Source organism: Pteronotus mesoamericanus, unplaced genomic scaffold (assembly GCF_021234165.1).
Source record: "Pteronotus mesoamericanus isolate MK-2021 breed Mesoamerican mustached bat unplaced genomic scaffold, CSHL_Meso_final contig_1193, whole genome shotgun sequence".
In the NCBI taxonomy this organism is placed as follows: Eukaryota; Metazoa; Chordata; class Mammalia; order Chiroptera; family Mormoopidae; genus Pteronotus; species Pteronotus mesoamericanus.
In genome coordinates, this window is record NW_026555039.1 from 2590399 (window position 1) to 2602813 (window position 12415).

At 66.7% G+C, this 12415-nt stretch overlaps 1 protein-coding gene across 5 annotated transcripts in view; it reads right to left on the reverse strand.

Moving 5' to 3' along the window:
* Positions 1–12415, reverse strand: part of PRKCZ (protein kinase C zeta) — a 72817-nt gene that overhangs the window by 17585 nt on the left and 42817 nt on the right. For all 5 annotated transcript variants that reach the window (XM_054584077.1, XM_054584079.1, XM_054584071.1 and 2 more), the window contains 4 exons: positions 4015–4100; positions 2581–2712; positions 1776–1857; positions 651–703 (listed from right to left, as the gene is read on the reverse strand). In XM_054584077.1, coding sequence (XP_054440052.1) covers positions 651–703; positions 1776–1857; positions 2581–2712; positions 4015–4100 — 353 coding nt within the window. The remainder of the gene's footprint in view (positions 1–650; positions 704–1775; positions 1858–2580; positions 2713–4014; positions 4101–12415) is intronic.

Sequence of the window (12415 nt, forward strand, 5' to 3'; positions counted from 1 at the left end):
ACCCCAGGCCACCCGTCCCCGGGCCCACGGACAGTGCCCACCCCGCAGGCGCGCCCGAGATGACAGACAGGCCAGCGAGTGCTCCCTGCCACCGGGGCCCGGCCTCCCAGCTGCTCAAAGCCCCCGCGCCGGGTTCCGGGCGGGGTCACCTGTGCCGCTGCGGCGGCCCGCTGTGCTGGCCTGTGCCCCCCGCCCCCGCGAGCCCTGCTTGGTGTGTTTATCCTCAGAAAAGGCGGTACCGTGTCCAAATGGCACAGCAGTGAGGCCCGAGGTCAGAGAGGCCCCAGGCGCCCTGGCCAGCGGCAGCTCGGCCCATCCGCACCGCCGTGGGATCACGCCCCGCGCCTCAGCATGACGCTCAGCAGGGCTCACGGGCTCACAGGCGGCCACACTCACTCTCTGCTCCCCGCCCACCCTCCCCCCGCCAGGCGCCAGAGACGACGTCTGGGCCAGACCTCACAAGAAAGGCCCCGCGGACTTCCGCCCGCCTGACCCCGTGCACCGCCCGGGCACCACGAAGCCGTGCCCTCGCCTCCCGTGGGCAACGGCCCAACACTCCAGCCCATGTGACAATCCCACAGGCGCCCCAGAGATGGGCCATGAACTTCCGAAAGGGACCCGGAAATTCCACGAGCCACCCGCACACTCACCTCAGAATCATCTTTAACGCCGTCGCGTTTCCGGGAGGAAGGGATGTAAGGAACTGACAGAGAGAAAGGAGAAAGGAGAGTCACAGGCACCGACAGGAGCAGGTCCCCGGTCTCGGGACGAGGACCGGCGCCGGGGGCCCCGCCAGACCAGCCGGGCTCAGGAAGAGCAGCTCTCCGGCCCCGTCCACCCCGGCCGGCGTTTGGGCCACCGTTTGGGACACATTTTCCCAGGGGTTCGTGGTCCAGAAGCCGCTGTTTGTGTAAGACTTGGTGTCTACCCTTCCAGTCTCTGTTCTCAGAGCAGGCAGACGGATGGATGGGGGGCGGTGCTGAGTCAATGGGGGATGAGGCGAGGTGACTGGGGGGCTGGCGGGTGAGCGAATGGTGGTTGGTGGGCAGTGGAGGGTGGGAGGGTGGACGGATGGGCGGGTGGTGGTTGGTGGACTCGTAATGGGTGTGTGTGGGCGGGTAACTGTCAGGAGTCTCCTCCGCGTGAGGTGCTGCGCTCGGAGCTCTATGGGCCTCATTTCGTCCTTCGGGGCCTCCTGGGACCGAACCCCCGTGGACCAGGTGGGGGCGGGGCTCCTGTCCGCCCTGTGCCATCCACAGGCTGGGAGTTCAGGGCTGGGCTGTCAGCCACAGGGTGTCCAGAACCCTTCCCCACAAGTGCTTCTTAGCATTAAAAAAAAAAACTTATTCCCACAGGAAAACAACAACAAAAAACCAAAACCCTACGAAACCCCGAGAACCCGGCCAGGGCGCGCCGTGTGCACAGCAGCCGCCCTGCAGCCTTTCCGCCCTCGGCGGTCGCGGGGCAGCCGCTGGTCTCGGATGGGGCCGGCGTGGGGGCTGCCGCACCGAGGGCCTCCTGGAGCGCCCCACAGCGGCCCGGGGAGCCCCAGCCCTGCTCCCGCGGCAGCGACTCACGGACACGTGGGCCCCAGGGAAGGACAAGCCCCCGCCTGCCTCTACTTGGGCCGAGGGGTGCCCTGGCGAGCATGTCCCCGGCCCCACTTCCGGCGGCCACGCGACGTGGGCCCGGGAGAGGGGCCGGCGCAGGAAGGCCTCGCGGTCAGAGGGGCGGAAGCAGGCGCTCCAGGGCCGGCGGAGGGAAGCAGCCCTTACTGCCATCGGTCTCCTCGGAAGGAAGGTCCACGTCGTCGTCCTTGTCATCTACTGCGGGTTCTTGGGAAGGCATGACAGAATCCTGCAGAGAGATGGGGCGTCACCAGGGACCGGCGGGGGCGGGGGCGGGGGCTCAGCTCCGGGAGACACCGGGAGGCTCTGCAAGTCTCCCGTTGAAGCGTCCACGTTGTGGCACCTGTCCCAGCGCACACTGCACCCACGGTCACCTGGCTGCGCTGAAGTGACGTGCGCCTCCACAGGTGGGCGCCACTCAGCGCCGCAGGCGGTGGCCCTTCCAGCAGGCGCTTTGCGGAACGGGCCTCTCCACACAGCGCCCGGCCCCTCCCCTGCCGTCGGCAGCCGGGCAGAATTCTGAGCCCTGCCCGCCGGAGCTGATGTCACAGTGGAGGCCGTCCCCCCAGCGGTGCCCGGGCTGCAGCGTGGGTACCCCTCAGCCCGTGGCTAACTGGGCCCCGTTTCCGAGGCTAACGTGGACCTCGGGGGTCACAGGGTGTGTGTGCCTTCATGATTCTCGGCAGCCGTGAGCAAAAGGAAGCCCAGCGCCAGCCTGCGGGGGACGCCCTGGCCGGATCGGGTGAGACCTGGACTCTGGATGAGCCCCAGGCCAGGGCAGCAAGGGCACCAGCCCCCCGGGGGGAGGGGGTCCTGTCCCAGCCTGCGGGCCGGGGCCGTCGCGCATGGCCCACCTGCGCCCCCCAGTCTCGTCCGCGGGGACAGGGCCCCCCTGGGTGAGAGGCCCAGGGCCACTGGGGCGTGTGGCCGGCCAGCCGCAGGCCCCACTCACCATATGCCTCTTGCAGGTCAGCGGGACGAGGACGTGGCAGCGTTTATGGACCAGCAGTTTGCAGTGGACGCACCTGTAGCCCTGCCGTGCGAGGCCCCATATCCGCTCGCTGCACTGGCCGCAGTACGCTCTCTGCGGAGGACAGCGGCGGCCGTTAGGTGGGGCCTGGCGCCCCGCAAAGCGCTGGCTCAGATGCCCCGTGAATGACATTCTCAAAAGACGACACGGAGCTGGGGCAAGAGGTGGCCCGGACCCTGGTCACAGGGGGCACCAGGTCCTGCCTGGGCTCGGCAGCCCACACTCAGGCCCACCCCAAGGCTGTGTGGGAACAGCCGCGGGGACCTGTCTGGGGGGAGGGGCCCGGCTGGGGCGGTGTGGGGAAGCCCCCGGCCCTCGCCCACATGCCCTGCCCACACGACAGAACAGAGGCGGACTCTGCCGGGCATGCAACGGTCTCGGTGTGTGTTCTATTATCTTGAACGCTTAAGTGGTCGCCCCGGCTGGTGCAGCTCTGCGGACAGAGCGCTGGCCTCTGAACCACAGGGTCACTGGCTCAATTCCTGGTCAGGGCACAGGCCTGGGCTGTGGGCCGGGTCCCCAATGGGGAGCGTGCGAGAGGCGACCGATGTTTCTCTCCCTCCCTTTCTCCCTCCCGTCCCCTCTCTAAAAATAGTAAAATCTTAAAAAAAGAAAAAAGACTCGAATGGCCCATCTTTGCTCCTGATGGTTCTGAGCAACCTGAAAGCGCTGGGGACAGCCAGCTTGGTCACCAGCCCCGCGGCTGGACGTCTCCATGCAAGGGGAGGGCCTCCTGGCCGCCGGGTCGAAGCCGCAGCACGGGCGCCGGACGTGCCGCGCCCCAGGCCCGCGGGTCCCGACCCGGGTGTTTTCCAGGCATAACTCATTTACGTGTTTCCGCTTCCTCGGCCATTTGCAACAACTTTCTTTTGAAAGATCTCACATTACCCCCGGAGATCAGTAGAAAGGGCACGCCGGGTCCGGCGGCCGGCACGGAGCTCAGGTAAGAAAGTCGGTCCAGCCCGACACCGCACGGTGCCCGAGTGCCAGCTCGCCGATGGCAGCACCCCAGCGCCTCGACCGAGGATCTCACGACCGCGGCCAAGGGTCCGAGACCCAGGCTGCGCTCATGACGCAGCACCGCCTCGAGGGGACCCAAGCGGGGCTTGCACGGCTCCGGCCACCTTGCGAGGCGCCTTCGTGACCGGGAGGCAGCACGGCCTCTCCCCCATGAGCGGAGCGGAGCCCAGTCTGCTCCCGTTGCCTCCTTTCTCTGTGTTTTTAAAGCGGCACACGCACTCGGCAGACGGCACACACGGCACAGCACGCGGCACTCGGCAGACGGCACACACGGCACAGCACACAGCACTCGGCTACGACAGCCACGAGCCCGCGTCCCAAGGGGGTAGCACTCACCCTGTTAAAGCGCTTGGCTTGGAAGAGGTGGCCGTTGGCGCGGTACAGCTTCCTCCATCTTCTGGCGCCGCGGCGGTAGATGGATTCTGGAACGAACGAGACAGCGTGAAGAACCACACACGAGGGGCCTTCAGGGCGGGCCGCCCCCGGCGCGGGCCGGGGTCCCGGGCGGGCAGGACGTCAGAGGACGGCCCGCGGCTGCCCGCCGGCCTCTCCTCGCACGTCCTCACGTCGCAGCCCCGGCAGGGAGGACGGACGGGGAGCCCCAGTCCGCAGCCGGGACGGCTGCCCGCCTGCCAAGGGCCTGGTTGGGGACCATCCGAGGCCCGCGTGTCCTCCCGCTCGTCCTGGGCCCCCCAGCCCTCCGGGCACGGACACCAGGCACCCCTGCAACCAGCGACACGGTGCAGGTGAGCCGTGAGCTCAGCTGACAGCTACGCCTCACTGTTCCCCGAGGGGCAGCGGCCGCCGCAGGGGGCCACCCTCAGGCTGACCACAGCGCCCCGCGGCCATCCCAGCCCCTCCCCAGCAGGAGAGCCCCCGGGGGGCCCCTTCCGGCGACTCGGGGGGCAGGAGCGGAGCCAGCGAACCGAACGCTTATGCTGATCCCTGTCACCAAGCCGCTTCCAGGGCACGCGTGTGGCATTTGAAGTCCCAGGGAGGAGGGTGACAGACGCCCCCTCGGACGCGGAGCCGCCCGTTCCCGTCTCCGGACGCTTCGAACTTCGCGCCTTCGAAACCCTCTGAAACGAGTGTGTGCGACCGCAGCGTCCGAGGACACAGCGCAGCCTCGCGCTTTTACGGAGCCCCGCAGCGACGGCGACGCTCAGGAGCGGAAGGGCTCGGAGACACGGACGTGGAAATCGCGACGCAATGTTTTTAAAACAAGCAACTGACCGGCTCAGGCCGGAACCTGCGGGCCTCAGGGCGCAGCACTTACGAAACCTGCTTCTCCCCCTTTTCTGACACTGAGTCAGAAACCGGGGCCTGGGCTCCTCGGGGCAGGAGCTGCGTGGCCTGCCCCCCCACAGGGAGGACAGGCTGGAGGCGGAGCCAGCGCCTCCCCTCCCACCTGGCGCGGCCTGGGGTCCACGGAGGCTGAGTCCCCTGGGAGCGGCAGCACCTGGGCCTGTCTGCCCATCACCTCTAAGGAGCCCGGGTGACCCCCAGGGCTTCTGTCCAGGCGGCAGGGTGCCCCCCCGGCTCACCCGGCGGGGAGCCTGGCCCATGGCAGGTCCCTGCTACCATCTACAGGGGCGACTGTCCCTGCAGAGCGAGGGAGAACGTGTGGAGTGACAGAGACCGAAGGGGGACGCACAGCCAGCGCCGACAGGGGAGCAGAGCTGGCCGGATGGGGACGCACCAGCACACGCGCCACGCCGAAGTCTAAGCTAAACATACACCCACCGATGTCACACAAACTCGACGGAAGCTGCCTGGAACAGAAGCCCACAGCCGTCCCGGGGAGGCCGAGGGGCGCTGGGGAGCCCGCGCAGGCTGCGCAAGCCGGGGCGGGACAGCGGGCGCCGGGCACGGCAGCGACCCCGGTGTCCACGGCGACAAAGCCTGGGGCCCGGGCGAGGGTGGAGTGTCTGCGTCCCCCTCGGGTCTGCATTTGGAGGCGGGCCCAGAAGGAACAGGGAGGGTCAGCGGAGGTCACAAGGACGGGCCGCGGTGGGACGCGGGCTTCAGGCCCCAGGACCGAGCGGCCTGGTGCCCCACCGCCGAGTCCGGGACGTCCTGTCGGCCACGCTGGCCCAGCCGCCAGCCTCGCGCCTCATGCCGATCTGTCCCCGCAAAAACAAGGACTTAAATGCGAGAGGCAGATCGACTACACCTCTGAGAAGGAAATGCAGATGTTAATAACCGAGGGGGCAGCTCCGAGCTCAGGGCCTCCTGCATTTTGCCTCTGGAGGCTGGCGGCCCCGGTGTCCGACGTGCGGCCACAGCATCGCAGCGCCCGTGTCCAGCCCCAGGCGGGGAGGGGCGGCCCCGCGGCTCGGACGGGCCCAAGAGCAGCCGTGCGGCGCTGCCTGGGAGCGAAGGGAGCGCGTTCCCGGCCTGACGAGGAACGAAAACCCTGTGCCGGGGCGGCCGGGACCGGTGGTGGGGAGAGCATGTCCTCCGCCGTGAGACCGGGAGGGGCAGGCGGAGGAGGGAGCCCGCGCCTGCCTGCTGCCACCCCTCAGGCTGCGGGAGTGCCCCCCACCGCGGTGACAAGCGCTTTGCGAGGGCAGAATGGGCGCTCGGTGTGGGGGGTGGGGGGCAGAACAGCAAACGCGTCCGCCGGCCAGCAGCGTCCCCCGGAGGGCCCCGGGGCTCTGCAAGGACCTCGGCGGGGACCCTGGACACAGCGACCCCAGTCACGTCGCTTGGTCACCGTCCACGGTGCTGACTGTGGCAGCTTATGCCTAGTTGGGTTCGTCTCCTCCTGGGCCCGGCGTGTAAAAGCCCGCCCCGCCTCGGGAGTGCGGGTGCAGGGACACACGGCGCCCGCGGGGCTCGGCACCGTCCGCGGTTCAGGCATCCACAGGGGCCCAGACTCAGGACCCCGGGGGTGAGGGGCAGCGGCGGTACAGCGTCCCCACAGACCCCGGCCCCTGCCCCCAGCAGACTCTTTGCTAGGAGACCCCAGCACAGGGCCACCGCGCACACAGCCCACGGGGCACCTGCCTCCTGACCCCGAGCTCCAGGGCGCCCAGGAAGCGTCCCCCCAGGCGGCGCCACCAGCCTGCTGGGCTGTCGGCTCAACCGCCGTCACTGTCCCAGCATCGGGGCTTCTGCTGGGACAGCCCCGGCCCTGCTCCTGGCCCACAGTGACAGCCGCAGTGAAGAGGAGGGACCGGACAGTGCACGGAGCGCTTCCGAGGGGCCGGCCCGCCTACAGGGCAAAGACCAGCGAGGGGGCGGCGAGGGCCGCCCGGGGCCAGGGGTGTGGGGCAGAGCCGCTCGGCCTCGGCCGGGGCTCGGCGGGGCCCCACTGGGTCCAACGGGGCCCGGGCGTCACCCTGGAGTGGGGCTGTCGGAAGGCGCGTGCCCACAGTCCCCCAGCCGTGCTCTGCGCGCAGGGCTGGCGGCAGCAGAGGCCTGGTGGCTGCGCCGGCCGCGGGCGTGCCGGCCCCCCTCGCAGCCCCCGCTCTGCGGCCCACAGATGCAGCCCTCTGCGCGGCTGCCACTCTATAATTAGGATGCTGCAGGGAACTCTAACCAGCCGTTCCCATGGCAACCTGGCGTCGTGACAGCTCTGACAGGCGAAGAAAATACAGTGAAAAAACCAAGCTAAGAGCAACAGGCTGCGGGCAAACCGCGCGCCTCCCAGACCTGGGGGCGCACGTGCCTGTGCTGCTGCCCCCAGGGCTGGGACGGCGGCCAGGGTCCCCCGGGCACGGGCCGCTGCTGGTGACGGGCCCGGCCCGGCTGCACTCGGGGACACGGCGCCCGGGCCAGGGCCCAGCACCATGACCGGAGCGGTCCTGCCACGCGGGGCCAGCTTCCTCCGGGGAGCGACCCCCCCGGGTCCCGCGCCCCAGGGGCACGGCCGCCCCTTTCTCGCCAGGCGGCCCAGGACGAGGCGCAGCACCAGCTCGTTCTAGGCAAACATTCGATCGAAAACGGCAACAAGGACAGGGCCACGTTTCTGGGGTCGAGGTGCGTGGTTGCCCCGCCGTGGGGGCTGCCGGCAGGGACCTGGGTGTGGGGTGCGGGGCGGGGCTGGCCCCCACGGGGCCCCCGGCTGTGCCCCCGCCACCTGATGTCGTCGGTCACCGTTAGGAAAGCCAATCCTACTGGACGTTTTCAGGGGGAGGGGCCGTTTGCAACACTTCAACGCCCTGGTAATTTTTACTGCAGAGAAAGGTGTCACCACACGAATCACGTGAACGGACTGACCAACACGCCACAGATTCCATGGAGCGATGTCCTCCAACTTCCTAGGAATTTGCTGTAAATAAATTCACACTGAACACAACTCCTTCCTATGCGGAGGCTTCCCTCACAGATTCACTTAAACACAAATCAAAGTGCTTCAAGCCGCCTCTCCCACCGGGGCTGGGCTGGACAGGACCCCGGGCCCCGGGCCCCGCCCTGGGGAGCCGCGCGGCCAGGACCACATGCGTGGGACCGGGCTCCAGCGCCCCGGCGTCCCAGACCAGGAGCAAGAGCCGGGACGGGCTGAGATGCCAGGGGAGGGGCGTGTATCCTCAGCGTTCACTGATTCCATGGAGGCCAAACAGGAAAAGGTCTAGAAGCGGGAACCGAAGGCGACGTGGACAGAGGAAGGTCTCAGCTCGGCTGCCCCCGCAGAGCGGCACGGACGGGGCAGGGACAGCCGCCGTTTCCCACCGCTCCCGGCGCGGCCGGCGCGGCCCGAGGTCGGGGGCCAGATGTTGGGGGCCGGATGTTGGGTCCCGGGGAGCCGACGCGCCTTCTTGCTGTCCTCGTTGCGGGGGCTCTTGTCACAATGACACTCGTCTGGTCCTGAGGGCCAGGACCTCCCAAAACCCCCCCTGGGGGCCGCGGTATCAGTGTCGGGTGTGGGGGGACACAAACATCCGGTCCGCGACACCCCACGCGGCCCCGCCCCCCAAACCCATGCCCGGCTCGCACGCAAACACGGCCGTTCATTCCAAAGGCTGCCGACGGCCTCACTTGCAGTCCCATCGAAAGGCCGCCTGAGCCGCGAGGGTGAGACTCGAGGGGTGTCCACCCAGAACACCCCCCACCCCCGGGACGCTGTGGCAGCCGTAAGTGACGGACGGGCTGGGAGGAAGGGGGGAAAGTTCAGGTTCCCTCCCGCAAGCCCACAGCCCAGCCCAGCCCAGCCCAGCGAGCCCGCCCCCCACCCAGAGGCTCTCCCCGACCCTGGAGGAAAGGGAACGTGGCCGGAGGGCCCCAAATCCAGGGCCCGACTCCCCTCGGGGGCGCCTACTGAGGCCCGGCTGCACGCAGCGCTCGGGGCGCAAGGCCAGGAGGCCCAGCGGGCAGCTGCCCGAAGCACGGCCGCGCTCGGCGGGGGGATGGCCAGGGCCGCACGGGAAAGCGTCGCGGGGACGCGGGGACCCGGGGACCAGGGGACCAGAGCACCCCAGGAGCTGCAGCCAGAGAGCGGCGAGAGGGGAGGAGGGACAGGCCAGGCCGCGCTGGGTCAGGGCGACCTGTCCACACGCTACCTGCCCGCATGAAATTACGTCTTTTCATGAGGAAAAGGACAGCATTCAGGCCCCGCCGTTTTCAAAATAATACCCGATATTCAATCAAAAACTGCCAGGCAGGCCAAGAAACAGACCGAACAAAGCTAATAAGGGGGGACGGGATAATAGCGCTTGATTAAACCAGCGGAAGGACCGAGGGGTCGACCCCCGAACAGAACGGCGACATGTTTAAACCGCAGTCTAAATAAAGGATGACATCACATGTAAACAGACCAAACGCGGCAATGAGAACACGCGGCTCGCGCGGGGCGACGCGGCCGGTGGCGGTGCGGGCCCGTGCCCGGCTGGGTGCGCGCAGGCGGCCACGGCGCGGAGCTTCTCTCTCCCATCCACGCTTCCCTCCCGCCCGCCCTCTCGCTCTAAAAGCAATGAAAAAATGGCCTCGGGGGAGGATTAAAAAAAATAAAAGACATGGATTGTCAGCCTAGATTAAAACCACTTCCGCATGTAAGAGCCGTTTCCAAAATAAGATACAGAAGAGTTGAAAGTAAAAGGATGGAAAATATATATACCCCATAAATGCTAAGCACCCCCCGAAGCTGGCACGGTTACATTACTATCAGACCAAGGAGACTTCAATGCCAGTCGTATTTTTAATCTTAAAGAGCAACATTTCATGAGGATAAAAGTGTCTGTCTGAAAGAAAGATGGAATGATCGCATGCATGTATCACCTAATATAAATTAATATAAAAAGCAGAAAACACATGAAAACAAAATTAAAAGAAGATGAATCCTCCAGAGCAATATGTATAGATATTAAAAATATTTAAAGGAAATAAAAATATGAACTATGTCAGTAACTATGCTTTAGGCTTTAAAAATCCTTAAAAATACAACTTACTAAGGATGACAAAATGAGAAATACAAAAGCTGAATAATTCCTTTCTATTTAAAAATTAAACGCAGACTTTAAAATATTCCCACGGAGAAAACTCCAGGCTCCAAAGATTTTACTGGTGAATTCTTAGAAATAAGTTAGCGATACATAGCGTTAACCTCACGTGAAACCTCCCAGGTATTTTAAGGCGGCTCAGTGTTGCGAGGCCAGCACCTCCGTGTTAACTGCGCTCTGAGGACGACCTCAGAGCCCACGCCGCACACAGAGCCGCGAGCGCGCCAGGCAGGCGGGCAGCGAGTCGAGTCCAGCGACGCACGGAGGGCGGACGCCGGCGGCCCCACGGGTTCCCGAGGGGGCGCGGTGCTGCTTCGCGGTCCGCGCCCCCGCCCCCAGCGGTCGCCTTGGTAACAGAACAGCGGAGGAAGTTCCAGCATCTTGTTGACACATGAAGCAGCAGCAGCATCTGACAAAATTCTACGCCATTCAGGACAAAAACTCTCAACCAGGAATGAGGTGGACCCCCCACCCCCCGCACTGTCTGGTGGTGGGATTTACAAAGAGAAGCCACTGGGTAGACGACGTCCCTACTGGTGACGCCAGGACATGAGGCTGTCACTGCTGCTGGGGCCAGTGCCAACGGCCGCACCCGAAGGGCTGGAGGGTGCGATGAGACCCATCCGCCGTCGCGGGGGCAGCGCGGGTGGGAAACCCCCACGGCCCACCGGTGCGGCCGCGGGGCCGACACGAGGCGCGGACACGATGCTGGCAGGGGCAGCGCCCGCGCTTCCGCACCGTTTCCGTACACAGACGAGGACCAGACGGGAGGGCTCACGGCGCAAGACGGCCACGTTCTCAGAAGCGGGATGGTAACGGGACGGTGGCCCGGAGACAGCCCCGCCGAGGGCCGCCTCGTGGGCCAGAGGGCGCCGCAGAGACGAGATGCGCGGGAAGCCACGGCGGGGGCCACCTGGCGCTCGCCCGGGGACGGGGCCTCGCCCCGCCTCACACCCCCCCAGCGCGCAGCCGGGCTGCCGGGGGGCACACGAGCCGGGCTGGGTTAGGGGGCAACATCTGCAACAGGACAGAGCCCTAACGGCAACGCGCCGCGCTCTGCCCATCGGGAGCGAAGAGCAGCGGCTGGAGAGGGAAGGCGGCGGCCGCCCCAGGAGCTCACCCCCCACAGGCAGGAAGGGCCCCGGGCCAGCAGAGGCCACCAGCCCAGCCACGCGGCTGCTGACCAGCCCTGCCTGCGACCAGGCCGAAGTCGGGCCACGCCACCCGGAAGCGGCTCCCACGTGGCCGCCGGCGCAGGCAAGGCAGGCCGCTGCCGGCAGAACTGAGGGGCTCCCAGACCCCGCACGGGAGGGACAGGGACAGGGACCCCACAGCGGGACGAGGCATCTACGCCTGAGGGAACACCTCATTTCAGCGGGAGAGGGAGAAAGAAAGGAAGAGGATGCAGGGCACAGAGGGGCCCGGACTGGAAGGTCTCCGGCCCACGGCGTCCGGCCCACAGCTTACCTCGCTCTTCCTTTCTTTAAAAAAAATTTTATTTACTTTTTAAATTTTTAAGTTATTTTCCATCACCATTTCCTCTTTTCTTTATTTGCTCCCTAAGGTGAACTTCTGGGTGCACACCCAACGCTCACCTGCTCCATGGTCATCCTCATGTGTGACTTTACAAAACTACTGCGGAGAACGAGCATGCACACGCTCGGCTCTGTCTGAGAACAGGGCCGTCCTCACGCCAGATGCTCCGTCGCTCAGACGCAGGACACGCGTCCCTGCAGCCACGGGTGCCGGCAGCGCACACGCTCGGGACGAGCCCCGGCCGTTGGCCCGGGGCGGCGGGGGGGGTGCGGGCGGTCACTCAGGCGGGAAGCTGGACGGGCCGCCGGGAGGCCTCCCTGCGTCCTCCTGCACCGCTCCCGGCTCGGGACGTCCTTGTCTCAGGTTCTGTGGCCACCGTCCGTCTCTCGGACGCCCCGGCGTGCACGGCGCCTCCTGTGAGGGCCTCACACGCCTTTCCCGCCACTTCAGCAGCAGCGCGGCTGCGCCCCAAGGCTGGCCGCACGGTGCCCTCGGTCGGACCGTGGGTCGCCCGACCCCCTCCCCTCCCCACCCTCCAAGATTCGGGCCCCCTTCTCTCGGCTCCACACACGCGACCCTGACCCTCCTCCTCGGCCACACACAGACCTGCTGCTCTCGGAACCACCCCCGCAAGGACTGGGCCCCCCACCGCGTCTGCGTCTCACCCCGCACGCCCCTCGCGCCAACGCCAGCCCAGCTCCCAGGCAGCTGCAGACCCTCAGGGGCCGCCGGCTGCTGGGAACACCCTACTCGATGCGCCT